Source organism: Dermochelys coriacea, chromosome 28 (genome assembly GCF_009764565.3).
Source record: "Dermochelys coriacea isolate rDerCor1 chromosome 28, rDerCor1.pri.v4, whole genome shotgun sequence".
In the NCBI taxonomy this organism is placed as follows: domain Eukaryota; kingdom Metazoa; phylum Chordata; order Testudines; family Dermochelyidae; genus Dermochelys; species Dermochelys coriacea.
Window position 1 is genome coordinate 5913588 of NC_050095.1, and position 15340 is coordinate 5928927.

The 15340-nt window shown below is 51.4% G+C and overlaps 2 protein-coding genes and 1 long non-coding RNA gene across 6 annotated transcripts in view; 1 reads left to right on the forward strand and 2 right to left on the reverse strand.

The window, feature by feature from the left end:
- Positions 1–10396, reverse strand: part of LOC119849403 (zinc finger protein 501-like) — a 1099011-nt gene extending 1088615 nt beyond the window's left edge. For all 4 annotated transcript variants that reach the window (XM_043503825.1, XM_043503827.1, XM_043503822.1 and 1 more), the window contains exon 1: positions 10247–10396. In XM_043503825.1, coding sequence (XP_043359760.1) covers positions 10247–10361 — 115 coding nt within the window. In that variant the 5' untranslated portion in view covers positions 10362–10396. The remainder of the gene's footprint in view (positions 1–10246) is intronic.
- Positions 1–15340, reverse strand: part of LOC119849388 (zinc finger protein OZF-like) — an 875044-nt gene that overhangs the window by 574267 nt on the left and 285437 nt on the right. The gene's annotated exons all lie outside the window — the stretch shown is intronic.
- LOC122457771 lies at positions 6644–6998 on the forward strand. Its single transcript, XR_006277445.1, has 2 exons — positions 6644–6694; positions 6885–6998. It is a non-coding gene; the product is annotated as an uncharacterized LOC122457771 (long non-coding RNA).

Genomic DNA, 15340 nt, shown 5'->3' on the forward strand with positions numbered 1-15340 from the left:
CTAAAGACTATGTAGAGCTTGCTTATTATAGAACCTTCTATTACCTTTTTAAATTTAAGACTGTAGCTCGTCTGCATCTCCTTTAACCTACTTTAACTTTGTAAACAACTCTCGTTTCCTTTTAAATAAATCTTAATAGAGATTATTACAGGACTGGCTACAAGTGTTGTCTTTGTTGTGAGATCTAAGAATCAATTGCCCTAAGGAAGTGACTGGTCCTTTGGGACTGGCAGTATCCTGAACATTTCTCTGATTAGTGGTGTAAGGCAGTGGTTCTCAGCCAGGGTTCTGGGGGAGTTTTTATAGCATGTTAGGATGGCCTCAGAAAGAAAAAAATATGAGAATCCCTGGTGTAAAGGACCATCTGTCACAAAGGTGAGCAAGCTCACCTGTGTGGTGAGATATATGGGATGACCCAAGGGGACTGTCTATTATTCCATGTTAATCCTGTTACAGTGCCTGAAGTGTTTACACTGGATACTTGGTTGGTGAAATCTACATATACATATCTACAATCAATTTGGTGTTTGTTCTCTGCTTCTTACCAGTGTGGATGTGGAAAAAGGGATAAAGGGAATTTGAACGCAGACATCTTAGTTTTCTTAAAAATAGAGCAAGAGTAACTCTAACTCTAAGAACGCGAGACTTTAAGGCAAGGCCTGGGCGAGTGGGAAAACTGTGAGAGATGCTGTTTTGACCTTGTGTTAGATAAGAATGGAACACAGACTGTAGCAGGAACTGCTGAGAAAAAGTAAGATATCAGGAAGGAATACGTATAAACAAGACGCAGCAGTTGATCATTATTGTATGTAACAAAAGGTAAACAATTAGGGCAAGCATTTATATCATGTGGAGACCTGCAAAGGAAGGGGGAATCCCTGTCTGTGCGCACTCTCCCGCTTGCAATTGCTTGAGAATAAATTGTCTCTGACTTGTTGCAAACAACCTAAGAGTGAAGACTGGGTTTTTCTTCCAAACCACTCTGCCTGAGGTTGGTGCTTATGCTCTCAAATCACTGAAGAAAGCATTACAGAGACTTGTGGGCGCAACGCCACCAGCAGCAATTTGCAGCAATGCAGAGCAGGCTTTACAGTGACATAGTGTGGGCCAAATAGTCTATGGACTCAGTCAAGCCCTACTTCTCCTCCAGTGCACATCAGCATCCCAGCAACCTTCAAGGAGGGTCAAGGCTGCCACTCCTTCAGTGATGATGGATCTCCAGCATAGAAACACCTGTGCCCCACGACCTGCCTTGTCTCCTGAGACAGAGATGAGGGACAGAGGGTGCACAAGGGGTCCTGGGGTGTAGGGAAAGGGATAACAAAAGACACATTCTGGTGGTCACCCTTCAGGAAGCAAAGATGACAGGCATTGTGGTGGCAGTAAAGGGGGAGGGGAGGGAGTGGGAGTAGCACCCCCTCCAAGGCAATGCTGCCAGTGGGTCGCCCCAACACATCAGGCATGGGGCTGATAGGGGGCCATTCCCTGGGCCTGAGGGCCTGGGAAGGCCTATATAAATCCCATGCTGGAACAGAAGGGGTTAAACTGCTGTTTTAGTCTGGACTGGCCCAGCTCCTCTCCACCTGCAAACCATGCCAGGACGGGAGCATGAGTTAACAGGAGAGACCTACTCTACTCAGAGGGGGGCAACCCTGGGAAGGGAACAGTCTGTGGAGCGTCTCCAGCCCCAAAGAGAGGGCTGGCAGCATTCGTGGCTCTGCCCTTCACTGAGGGAGGGTGGGGATCCCTGGAGCTAAAAGGGGGAGCAGGCTGAAACTTGCGCTGGAGACCCAGTAACCTCTGAAGGGGACTGAGATGCTGCCAGGGCCCCCAGAAGTAAGAGAGGCCCATATCTCCTCCTCCCCCAGTTTCTTTTATTTCATTCCTTTATTTACCCTCGTTTCCCGACAGTGGGCTCTTTTTCTGTTTCACCTGGTTCCCCAAGAGAGGAAGGAAGTGCCCAGAGGCCTCAGACAGAGGGTTGAGCCATGATGCTCTAGAAGAGCATGCCCCTGTAGCACCCCTGGGGCAAGGGTCAATTGGACTCACAGAGACGAAATGGCAAAACATTTCAAAAAAATCTCCGAGGCCATGAGGGACAGAGGCTACAGCAAGGAGGCAACACAATGCTGCATGAAACTTAAGGAACTCAGACAAGCGTACCAGAAAACCAAAGAATCAAACGGACACTCCGGGACAGAGCCCTAGGCATGCCGCTTCTACGCTGAGCTGCATGCAGTTCTGGGGGGGCCGCCACCATTACCCCATCCCTGTCCTTGGACTCCGAAGATGGAGTACTCTCCGCCACGCCTCAGGATTTTGCGGACGGGGAAGCTGAGGAGGAGGTCGACGAGCTTGAGGAGAGCACACAGCACACTGTTCTCCCCAACAGCCAGGATCTTTTTAACACCCTAACTGAAATACCCTCCCAACCCACCGAAGCCAGAGAAGGGACCTCTGGTGAGTGTAGCTTTTTAAATATAGTATATGTTATAAAAGCAAGCATTTTTAATGATTAATTAGCCCTGAGGACTTGGGATGCATTCGTGGCCAGTACAGCTACTGGAAAAGTCTCTTCACGTGTCTGAGGATGGAGCGGAAATCCTCCAGGGACATCTCCATGAAGTCTCCTGGAGGTACTCTAAAAGCCTTTGCAGAAAGTTTCTGGGGAGAGCAGCCTTATTCCGTCCTCCATGGTAGGACACTTTACCACGCCATGCTAGTAGCAAGTAATCTGGTATCATTGCATGACAAAGCCTGGCAGCGTATGGTCCCAGTGTTTGCTGGCATTCAAGCAACATCCATTCTTTATCTCTCTGTGTTAGCCTCAGGAGAGCGATATTGTTCATGGTAACCTGGTTGAAATAGGGGAATTTGATTAAAGCGACATTCAGAGGTGCCCATTCCTACTGGACTGTTTGCCTGTGGCTGAAAAGAAATCCTCTCCACAGCATTGGAGCTGAGCTGTTCACGTTTGGTTAGCAGGGATCTTCCCTGATACCAGCCACATGGTGGGGGGAGGAGAAAAGCGATCATCCCAGAGGATTGGATGGGGTGGGGGGGTTAGTTTGGTTTCTGCTGCTGCATGTTAACATGAAAACCGCAGCACTAAATGGCCAACTCAACGGTCTTTGCTTGGTATCGGAGAGGAGGGTGCTGCTGTTATGAAGGTTGCAGAAGCCAAAAGACCATGGCTTACCATGGCTGACTGCAAGCTGAATTCTGTTGCCTGGCACTGCGTGTGTGATCTCTAACATCAAAGCCACAGGCACTCAATAGAAGATGCAAAATGCGACCTTGTACCAAAATCACATGTGCTATGTAATGTGAATAGTGTTGTTCACCGTGAAAGAGTATAGCCATTGTTCTGGAAAATGTATCTTTTAAAATACTTCACTCCCTTTTTTCCTCCAGCAGTTGCAAATGTTTCAAGGCTCCCTCCTCCGTCCCAAAGGCTATCTCAGATAAGGCGGCAAAAAAAACGCATGTGCAATGAAATGTTCTCTGAGCTCATGCAGTCGTCCGGCACGGACAGAGCTCAGCAGAATGTATGGAGGGACATAATAGCCGAGTACAGGAAAGTAGCCGATGAACGTGAGGAGAGGTGGTGGCAGAAAGATCAGAGGAGGCAGGATGCAATGCTAGGGCTAATGCGGGATCAAAGGGACATGCTCCAGCATCTGGTGGAGGTTCAGGAACAGCAGCAGGATCACAGACTGCCGCTGCAGCCCCTGCTTAACTGTCCTCCATCCTCCACAAGTTCCATAGCCTCCTCACCCAGATGCCCAAGAATCCAGGGGGGTGAGAGGGGGAAAGCTCCGGGCACCCAACCACTCCACCCCAGTGGACAGCCCAAGCAAGAGAAGGCTGTCATTCAACAAGTTTTGAAGTGGCCTTTTCCTTCCCTCCTACCCTCCTCCCACACCACCCCCGGGCTACCTTGTGAATTATCTCCCAACTTTTATAATCAATTAATAAAGAATACATGGTTTTTAAATGATGGTGACATTATTTCCTTTGCTAGCAAGCTGTGATCAAAGGGGGGAGAGCGGGTGGTTTACAGGGAATTTAGAGGCAACCAAGGGGGCGGATTTTCAACAAGGAGAAAAACAGAAGTATCACTGACCCTGGCCAGTCATGAAACTGGTTTTCAAAGCTTCTCTGATACGCAGTGCTTCTTGCTATGCTCTTCTGATTGCCCTGGTGTCTGTCTGCACGTATTCAGTGGCCAGGCGATCTGCCTCAACCTCCCACTCCGCCATGAACATCTCCCCCTTACTCTCAGAGAATGTGGACCACACAGCAAACAGCAACAACAATGGGAATATTGGTTTTGCTGAGGTCTGAGCGAGTCAGTAAACTGCACCAGCGACCCTTTAAACGTCCAAAGGCACACTCTACCACCATTCTGCACTTGCTCAGCCTAGTTGAACAGCTCCTGACTACTGTCCAGGGTGCCTGTGTATGGCTACATGAGCCAGGGCATTAAGGGGTGGGCTGGGTCCCCAAGGATAACTATAGGCATTTCAACAGCCCCAACAGTTATTTTCTGGTCTGGGAAGTAAATTCCTTCCTACAGGCGTTTAAAAAGACCAGAGTTCCTGAAGACGCGAGCGTCATGGACCTTTCTTGGCCATCCCACGTTGATGACGGTGAAACGTCCCCTGGGATCTACCAGTGCTTGAAGCACCATTGAAATGTACCCTTTGGTGTTTATGTACTGGCTGCCCTGGTAGTCTGGTCCCAAGATAGAGATATGCGTTCCGTCTATATCCACACCACAGTTAGAGAATCCCATTGCAGCAACGCTATCTACTATGACCTGCACATTTCCCAGAGTCACTACCTTTGATAGCAGCAGCTCAATGATTGCGTTGGCTACTTGAATCAAAGCAACTCCCACAGTAGATTTGCCCACTCCAAACTGATTCCCGACTGACCGGTAGGTGTCTAGTGTGCAAACTTCCACAGGGCTATTGCCACTCACTTGTGAACCGTGAGGGCTGCTCTCATCTTGGTATTCTTGCGCTTTAGGGCAGGGGAAAGCAAGTCAAAGTTCCATAGAAGCACCTTTATGCATGCGAAAGTTTCGGAGCCACTGGGAATCATCCCAAACCTGCAATACTATGCGGTCCCATCACTCTGTGCTTGTTTCCCGGGCCCAGAATCGGCATTCCACGGCATGAGCTTGCCTCTTTAACACCATGATCTCCAAATTGCCGGGGACCATGGTTTTAGAGAAATCTGTGTTCATGTCCTCATCACTCTTGTCACCGCTCTGCTGTCGCCTCCTCGCCTGGTTTTTCAGGTGCTGGTTCTGCATAAACTGCACGATAACGCGCGAGGCATTTACAATGGTCATAACTGCTGCGGTGAGCTGAACGAACTCCATGCTTGCTGTGCTATGGCATCTGCTCGGTCAATCAAGGGAAAAGGGCGTGAAACGATTGTCTGCCGTTGCTTTCACGGAGGGAGGGAGGGTTGGTTGACTGATGACATTTACCGATAACCACCCGCAACAAATTTTTGGCCCCATCAGGCATTGGGAGCTCAGCCCAGAATTCAAATGGGCAGCGGGGACTGCGGGAACTGTGGGATAGCTACGCACAGTGCACCGCTCAGAATGTCGACACTTGCCACGGTCCTGTGGACGCTCACTGCCTAATTAATGTGCTTAGTGTGAACGCATGCACTCGAATTTATACAATCTGTTCCCAAAAATCGACTTCTGTAAAATCGGAGTACTTTCATAGTGTAGACATGGCCTGAGTTACTACAGAGAATTCTTTCCCAGGTGTCCAGCTGCTGGTCTTGCCCACATGCTCAGGATATAACTGATAGCCATATCCGGGGATGGGAAGGAATTTTGCCTAGAATCAGATTGGCAGAGACCCTGGGTTTTAGAGGGGTTTTTTTTTTTTTTTTGCTTCCCTTGCAGCATGGGGCATGGCATGGGTCATTTGCGGGTTTAAACTAATGTAAATATTGGGTTTTTTGTAACTTGAAGTATTTAAATAATGATTTGAGGACTTCATTAACTCAGCCAGAGGTTATGGGTCTCCTACAGGAGTGGGTGAGTGAGGTTCTGTGGCCTGCAATGTGCAGGAGGTCAGACTAGATGATCATGATGGTCCCTTCTGGCCTTAAAGTCTGAGAGTTTATAAACTGTGCCTTGCGTTGCACAGACACTGATGGCGATCAGGGCCCCATCGTGCTGCGCATGGCAGAGAATCTGACTGAGATCAGCACCCCCATCGTGCTGGGCACTACACAGACAGAGAGGGGCAGTCCTTGCCTCAAAGGGATCACAATCGAAGTAGACAATGGGTAAGAGGAAAACAGGGAGGGGCTAGGACTTCCCCAAGGTCACCAAGCAGGTCAGTGTCAGAGCCAGTCCCTGCATGCAGCTGGGGGTGTGTGTCCTGGGTCAGGAGAAGTCAATGTCCAGTCCTGGGGGGCTGTGCTCCTGGCTCATACCTCCAGCACTCACTGCTGCTCCTCTGTTACCAGCTGCACTGTTCAGCCAGCCCCAGGCCTCAGTGAGGTCACTGCCCCCTCCCACCCCAAACCTTCAAACTGGGACATGGGACTAATGCAAATCAGAGTGCACTAGTGTAAATTCTATCTATACTAAGGGTTTGCACCAGTGTCTAAAACACCAGTGTGGCAGAGACCTTGAGTACCCAAAACAGCAGTACAATGGCACTAGAACTGGGATCAAGTATCAGGGAGTAGCAATGTTAATCTGTATCCACAAAAACAACAAGTCTGGTGGCACCTTAAAGACTAACAGATTTATCTGGGCATAACCTTTGGGCATAAGCTTTTGTGGGTAAAAAACCTCGCTTCTGAAGGTGCCACCTGACTCCTTCTCATTTTTGTAGACTGGGATCTATTTCTAGCTCTGTCACAGACAGCCTGGGTGACCTTGGACACGTCAATGTTTCTCCTCCCAACTTTAGTCTATTTACCCAGCTGCCCACTCACTGGGGTCTCCTCTCTCTCTCCAGAGCCGCTCACCACTAAAATCTGTGTGGGTGTCCCCAGAGCTAAGGTAGTTCAGCTCTGGAAGAGTCTTACAAGGATGGCTGTGGAATCTCTTTCCCTGAAAGTTTTTAAGAACAGGTAGAACAAACCTCTGTCAGAGATAATCTACATATACTTGGTCCTGCCTCAGCAGAGACAGCTGGACTTGACACCTTGAGGTCTTTTCCAGCCCTAACTTTCTATGATGCTATGCAATATATATGTATAAAAACACAACACACAGAATAAAACCCATCACAACATAATATCAGGCAATTCAGAGAAAAAAAAACAACAAAAAACTATACTCCACAGCATAAAATGACAATACAAAGGAAAAGAAAGTAACACAATACAAACTAACACACCCTAGGAGGAAAGTACACAATGGAAAAGAGCTCAACTCAGACCAACACCACACAGGCACCAAACAAGCTGAGGCAAAACCAATGCACCATAAAACTCTGTGTTTCATGGTGCGTCACAGTTCCAAATGGCACCATGCAAAACAGCTCAGCGTAGAATACGACACAGGACATAGGAGAATTATTACAATGTAGGCATGGAAGGGATCTTGAGAGGTCGTCTACTCAAGCCTCCTGTGCTGAGCAGGACCAAGTATCCCTAGACCAAGGGTCTCAAAAACGCGGCCTGCGGGGTTCTTTTTTGTGGCCCGCCAAGCTCCCTGGGCCCCCCTTCTGTCTACCTCCAGGCCGGGGTGGGCAGACCACAGTCAGTGGGCTGAATCCAGCCGTGGGGTCACGCCCCTGTGGCGCGCAGAACCATGTCCCTGAGGCCCCGGGGGGAGGCAGAGGACTCTGTGCGTTGCTCTCACTTCCAGGCACCGCCAACCCCAGCTCCCATTGGCTGGGAACAGGTAACTGTGGCCAATGGGAGCTTTGGGAGATGTAGCCGGAAGCGAGAGCAACGCGGAGCCCTCTGCCCCCCCCACCCCCATCTGCAGGGACCTGGTTCTGGCTGCTTCCTGGAGCGAAGCGGAGCAGAGCAAAGCAGGGCCAGGGCAGGCACAGAGCCTGCCCTGCCCCGGTGCGAGCTGGTGCGACTCCGGAGCCGCTCTAGGTAAGCAGTGCCAGGCCGGAGCCCGCACCCCGAACACCTCCTGTACACCAACTCCCTGCCCTGAGCCCCCTGCCACACCCTGTACCCTGACCCCCTGCTGCACCCTCACCCCTCCTGCACCCCACACCCCAACTCCCTGCCCTTAGCCCCCGGCCACACCCTGTACCCTGCTGCACCCCAAACCCCTGCCCTGAGACCCCCGACCCCCTGCTGCACCCTCACCCCTCCGGCACCCCACACCCCAACCCCCTGCCCTGAGCCTCCTGACCCCCTCCTGCACCTCACCCCTCCTGCACCCCACACCTCAACTCCCTGCCCTGAGCGCCCAACACACCCTGCACCGCTCCTGCACCCCCTGGGGACAGGGAGGGAGCAGAGTCGGGGTGGAAACTTCAGGGAAGGGGTTAGAATGGGGGCAGAGAAGGGGTGGGAAGAGGCGGGGCCTCATGGAAGAGGTGGAGTGAGGGCGGGGACAGCGAGAGGGGGTGTCCATGATGCGGCCCTCGGGCCAGCGCACTAGTCCTCATGTGGCCCTCATGGTCATTTGAGTTTGAGACCCCTGCCCTAGATACTCCCAGACTGGTGTACCTCTAACCTGATCTTAAAAATCTCCAATGAAGGAAATTCCACAACCTCCCTTGGAAGCCAATGCAAGGCAAACACTCAGACCAAAACAACACTGTACACACACAGGCTGGGCTTGCACCTAAGGGGAGAGGCAAGAATTCAAACAATCTGGGTTCAGTTCCCAGTTTCCCCCAATTCTCCACAAAAAATTGAGCAAATTACTTCAGCTCTGCAAGCTTCAGTTTCCCCATCTGTAAAATGGAGAGTAGCCGCCCACCGTTTGCCAATTTAGCCTTTGAGCTTTTTGTGGCAAGGAGACTCTGTCGCTGTGGGCATGTCTACGCTGCAGTTAGACACCAGCGGTTGGCGCGTGCCCGCTGACTTGGGCTCACACGGCTCAGGCTGTGGGGCTGTTTAATGGCGGTGTAGTTGTTCCGGCTTGGGCTGCAGCCCAAGGTCTGGCCCCCTCCCACCTCATAGGGTCCTATAGCCTGGCTCCAGCCCGAGCCCAGACATCTACACTGCAATTAAAGAGCCCCTTCGCCTGAGCCCCGTGAGCCGGAGTCGTTGGCAGGGGCCAGCGGCGGGTTTATAATGGCAGGGTGGAGATCGCCCTGGTGTCTGTTCATCCCCCGTTACAATGGGGGCCCTGATCTTGGTCAGTGTCTGTGCAGAGCCCTGCACCACAGGGGCCTGACCTCAGTCGGGGGCTCTGCAACCCCCAGCATTACAGGATCCCGGATTTTGTTTGGGGTCCCTGCAGCACCTGGCAAAACGTGGGTGAGGATCTTTATCAGGGTCCCTGCAGCGCCCCATATAGTGGTGAGGTGTGATCTTTGTCAGGGTCAGGACAGAGACAGACCCAACGGGGACACAGATCTCAGCGGAGGTCTCTGAAGTGCCCGGGACACCGGAGGCCGCAGTCTGGGCCGCAGTCGTGCGCTGCCTGGCACCAGGGGGGCCGTGATCTCGGTCCAGGTCTCAGTTTTACCTGGCGCAATGGGGGGCCTGATGTCAGTTGGGCTCTCTACAGTGCCCGGCACAACGGGGGCCCAGATCTCCATTGGGGTCTCCCCAGCACAACAGTGGGTCTGACCCGTGTGGGGGTCTCTGCAGCACCCGGCACAACAGGGCCCAGATCTCACTTCGGGTCTCTGCCCCTCCGGGAGCAACCAGGTCCCCGAGTTGGTTTCCCGTCTCTGCAGCACCGGGCGCAACGGAGCCTCATTTCGCTTGGTGTTGGTGCAGGGCCTGGCACAACAGGGGCCCGGAGCTCAGGCAGGGGACCTAGAAGAGTAGGCCTAGGGCGGGGGGGGCACCCCAGACCGGAGATTTGAACTGGCCACGGGCGAAGTGGGGAGGAAACGGGGTACGGGGGGGCAGAGACCGTCTCAGGGAGGGGAGGGGGCGGGGGGGTCCCCAGGGGAGGGGGCAGCGGTAAATCCGAGGGGGTCTCAGCCCCCCCCCGCGGGTCCCCGGCTCTTCCCCCCCCCCCGGCCTCGTCCGGGCTGCGCCGACATTTTCCCTCCGCCCCTTTCCCCAGGGCCCCCCCCACCGGGGCTCGCTCCGGTACCTGGAGGCTGCAGCGCCGCAGCGGGGCGGGCGGAGCCCGGGGCGGCCCCAGGGCGGCTCCAGCGGGGGCCGGGCGCGCGGGGGTTAAGGAAGGTCTCGCCCCGCGATCTGCGCATGCCCGGAGCGCCAACGGCCCCCCCCCCTCCCCCAACGCTTCCCCGGCCGCGCGAGCCCCGCCTCCCCCGTCCGGCGCCACTTCCGCTCCCGGGAGAGTCCGGAACTACAACTCCCAGCCTGCCCCGGGCGCCGCTTCCGCCTCCGCCGGCCCAGCGAAGGGCGGGGCCCGGCGTCAGCCTGCCCCTCCCCCTCCTTCCCGCGCCTCAGGCGCCCTCTCGTGTCCCCGCGGGCGGGGCGCGAGGCTGCCGCGGGGCCTTGTAGCTCCGGCTCCCTCCTGGCTTGCGGCCTTTTAACTCCCTCGGTTTCTTTCCTTGCCCCTGTAACTGTGTCTCCATCTCTGACCGTGCCAGGCCGGGGCCTGGTTCCCCCCCTTCACCCCAAGACTCGGCCTGGATGCCAGGCCACGGTGCCCCTGCGGATCTGAGAGCCGCTGGCAGAGTCGTGTTCCGACGACAAAGGTCGCTGCCAAGGCGAGGCTTGGAAGAGAAACGCCTGCAGCGCGTAAGAAAGATCCGCAACGCCCGTTGTCAGTCCCGGGGCTCGGACTCAAATGCATGACATCGCTCAGGTCTCGTGGCCGCGGCACGTCCTCTTCAACCCACCCTTTCCGGTGACAGCAGATGGCTGGAGGCCCTCTAGCTTTAAAAGACCTTCATCTTGCTGCACGTGTGAATGTCAATCTCTTCGACTCATCGTTTGATGATGGTGTAGGGAGGAGGGTTTTAGGTTTATTAGGAACTGGGGAGCCTCTTGGGAAAGGAGGAGCCTATACAGGAAGGATGGGGTTCGCCTAAACCAAAATGGAACCAGGCTTCTGGCATGTAAAATTCAAAGGTTCATAAAGGGGATATTAAACTAAGGGCTGAGGGAACGACAATAGGTGTGAAGGAACACATGGTTCGGACAGAGCCATCCCTTGGGGAGGATCGCTGAATGGGGATTCTGTATATCCTAGTAAAGAGGAGAGGATAGAAGTTCATAAAGTAGAGGTAGTAGCTGAAGAGAAACTGTCAAATGAAAAAAGAAAAGGAGGACTTGTGGCACCTTAGAGACTAACAAATTTATTAGAGCATAAGCTTTCGTGAGCTACAGCTCACTTCATCGGATGTCAAATGAAAGAGTCCTATTCAATTACATTGCATGAAGGCGGACAACTAAATATTGACAAATTTTGTTAGGTTGTGGTATACAAATGCAAGAAGGCTAAATTTTCAACTGAGTGTCCTTGAATACCTGGTTTTTAATGAGGAGATGGATAAACACAGGTATGACTGAACTTGGTGGGATGAGGATATTCAATGGGACATGATAACATCACAACACAAAATATATAGGCATGACACAATAGGTTGTGCTTGTGGTTTTACCCGCGCAGTGTAGGGCACCCCAGCTCTACCCTTCCAAGGGCTAGGGGTGAAAGACACCTGTCCTTACCCATGGGGCTCTGGAAGACACCTGGTCAATTTCAGTATCAGCCCTTTCCCACCGGGCTCAGGGCTCTACAGGTCTACAGAACCTTTTCCCAGTGAAAGAGCCTTATGCAGCTGTGCTCTAAAATTCTGTTTATTAGCAACACACAACACAAATATCAAGCAAATCTCTTATGCTCACCACTCCCACTGTACAGACAACTTTCAGCTGATGGCCAGTCAGGATCCACTGCTCTGGGGGTTCCCAACACCCATAAGCATCATGGTCGTATTGTGGGTACCATGTTTTGCAACTTGTTGTACTCCAATCTGAGGTTGATTCCCAAAGAACATTGCTTTTCCTTTACGTTATATAGCTAAAACTAGCTACCGCCTTCAAATTTACTAAACCTATCACATTATCCTACACCCCTAAATACACTGTCCTCCTTCCCTCCCACGTTTCTTTACATTGTATCTTTTATGTCCAAATTGTAACTTAGTTGTTACCTTCTCTATTTGTGCAGTTGGTCAGCATAAAAATGATGGTCAGAGCACGTGTTGCCATTTGTGGAGTCTCTTTCTGTATCCTTCCTTATTTTCCCAGCGCCTGGACGTGTCTACTTTACAACCTGGGTGGTTATTACTCTCGTTAGGGACATTCCTGAGGTGGGGGTGCTTTATCAGCACCAGAACATTCTTTTTTTCCATTTTAGTGGTGAACTCCCTGAGTTTCACCCAAGGCTGGTTTAAGATGGGAGCGCGAGGGTTTGATGAGATCTCAGGCCAACAATGCGTAGTTGGCACTATATGTGAAAGAAAGCATAGAGTCAAATGTAATGAAAAAAATAAATAACCTTGAATGAATCAAACTTGCCGTAGAATCTCTACTGATAGAAATTCCACGCTTGAATAATAAGAGTATAGCAGTAGGAATGTGCTATTGACCATCTGACTAGGATGGTGATGGTGATTCTGAAATGCTCAGGGACATTAGAGAGGCTATAAAATAGAAAATTCAATAACTGGGGATTTCAACTATTCCCATATTTACTGGGTATATGTCCCCTCAGGATGGGATGGAGAGATAAAGTTTTTAGAAACCATTAATGGCTGCATAAGCTAGTCCTGGAACCTATAAGGGGAGAGGCAAGTCTTGATTTAGTCCTAAATGGCACACGGGATTGGGTCCAAGAGGGGAATGCAGCTGAACCACTTGGTAATAGACACCATAATGTAATTAAATGTAACATCCTTGTGAGGGAGGAGATACCAAAGAAGCCCACTATGGTAGCATTTAACTTCAGAAAGGGGAACTACACCAAACTGAGAGAGCTGGTTACATGGAAATTAAAAGAAACACTCAGAAAAGTGAAATACCTGCAAGCTGCATGGAAACTTTTAAAAAACTCCAGAATAGAGGCTCAAAATGAATGTGTATCCCAAAAGGGGGATAAAACAGTAAGAGGATTAAAAAATACCACCACGGTTAAGGCAGTTAAAGGCAAAAAAGGCATCCTTAAAAAATTGGAAGTCAAACCCTACTTAGGAATATAGAAAGGAGGGTAAACTCGGCAAATCAAGGGTAAAAGTCTACTTGGGCAGGCCAAGAAAAGAATGAGAGCAACTAGCAAAAGTCGCTGAAACGAACACCAATTTTTTGAAGTACAGCAGCATCAGGAAGCCTGCCAGACAATTCGTGGGCCCGCTGGATGATTGAGGTGCTGACCAAGCTCACCATGAAGCCAAGGCTATTGCAGGGTAGCTGAATGAGTCATTTGCATCAATCTTCACTGCAGAGGAGGTGGGGGACTTTCCTACACCTAAGCCGTTCTTTGTAGCTGGCAAATCTGAGGAAAACTCCCAGAGTGAGGTGCTGATAGAGGAGGTTTCGGAACAAATTCATAATTTAAACATTAATTAAGTCACCAGGACTAGATGGTATTGACCTAATAATACTGAAGCGACTCGTCTATGACAAGTGCCTATGAGACAGGAAAGTTTCCTACAATGGGGGAAGGAACAAAGCTGCTCTGCCACGGAACCTTTGGCACAGGATTTGCCGGTTACCTCTCGGAAACTTTCCTGGAGACCTCTCTGGAGGATTCCCATGAGATCTCGGTGTGCATCAACACCTGTTCCACCGTACCGATTAGCAACACAGGGAAACGTCCAGCTCACAGACACAGAGCCAGCCTCCCACATTTCTATACCCTGAACCCACCTCCGCGCTACACAGGTCACAGCCACTTACCAGGCGTCTCCTCTTCTGCTTCTTGCTCCCCGGAGAGTAACTGCTGAGACTGGCTAGACACCTCTGGAGTGGAGAACAGTTCCAGGCTTCCTGACCCACTGGGCGACTCTGCCAGGAGCTGCACATCCTCATCTAACTCCATCGCTTCATCCAAAACTTCATCTTCTGGGTTAAGTCCCCTTTCTGCTGCCTCTGTGCCCTCTGAAGTATCCACAGGCCTCCTCATGATGGAGGAGGGTTCGCCACCAAGGATAGCATCCAGCTCCTTATAGAACCGGCAGGTCTTAGGTGCAGCACCTGAGCGATGGTTTGCCTCCCTCGCCTTACGGTATGCCTGCCTCTGCTCCTTTATCTTCACTCTGCACTGCAGTGTGTCCTGATCCTAACCCTTTTCACACAAGCCTCAAGAAATCTGCCAATAGGTATCCCAATCCCTATGGCTCAAGAGCAGCTGGAACTGCACAGCCTCCTCTCCCTGTACACTAAGCAGATCCAACAGCTCCGCAGTGGTCCAAGCGGGACAGCGTTTGCTGCAATAATCTGCCCTGGTCACCTGGGAAGAAGTGATGAGACCTCTCCACATCGAGCAAACAGGAAATGGAAGTTCAGAAATTCCTGGGGCTTCTAAGAGGGAGGGGAGGATGGTTGTTTACCTGGCTACAGGGCAGTGGAGTTCAAACTGCTGACAAGAGTGGTGAGGATGGGCATTGTGGGACACCTCCTGAAGGTCAACTGAAGCGATGAAATGAAGTGTGGTGTCTACACTTGTAGTTTGTCGACATAAAGCAGTTTTGGCGACAAAACTTGGGAGAGTAGAGAAGGCCTAAGCAAACCATGCATACACATGAGACTTGCTCACGTGACTCCAAACCCCACCTTGTTACTTGTAATTTTCCGTAAACTAGAACAATGGGTTTCCTTTCATTTGGCAGAAGCTATAAAAGACCCTGGAAACATCTCCATTTTGCCTCTTTCCTGCTCAAACCTCTAGACTATGAACTTATACTAATTGGAGCTGGAACTACCATGGCTCCTTAACCCACTACAGGTAAGGAGAAATTTAGGCTACTCCTATGCTTATGACACCCCCTCCTTAGATCCTGACCACCCCCTCTTCTGATTTGCCCCCTTTGCCCTTTTTAAATCCCTGTAAATAGCATGCTCAGTGCACCCTAAGTACCAAATTCCAACAGATGGCAGTTTCTCACACTACACCTGAGGCAGAGTGAGGGCAGTGGCTCCATCACTGTCCAGGCCCCACTCAGGCACGTTCCCTGGCTGGGATTAGATCCCCAGGGGCTGAGAGACCTGCTGC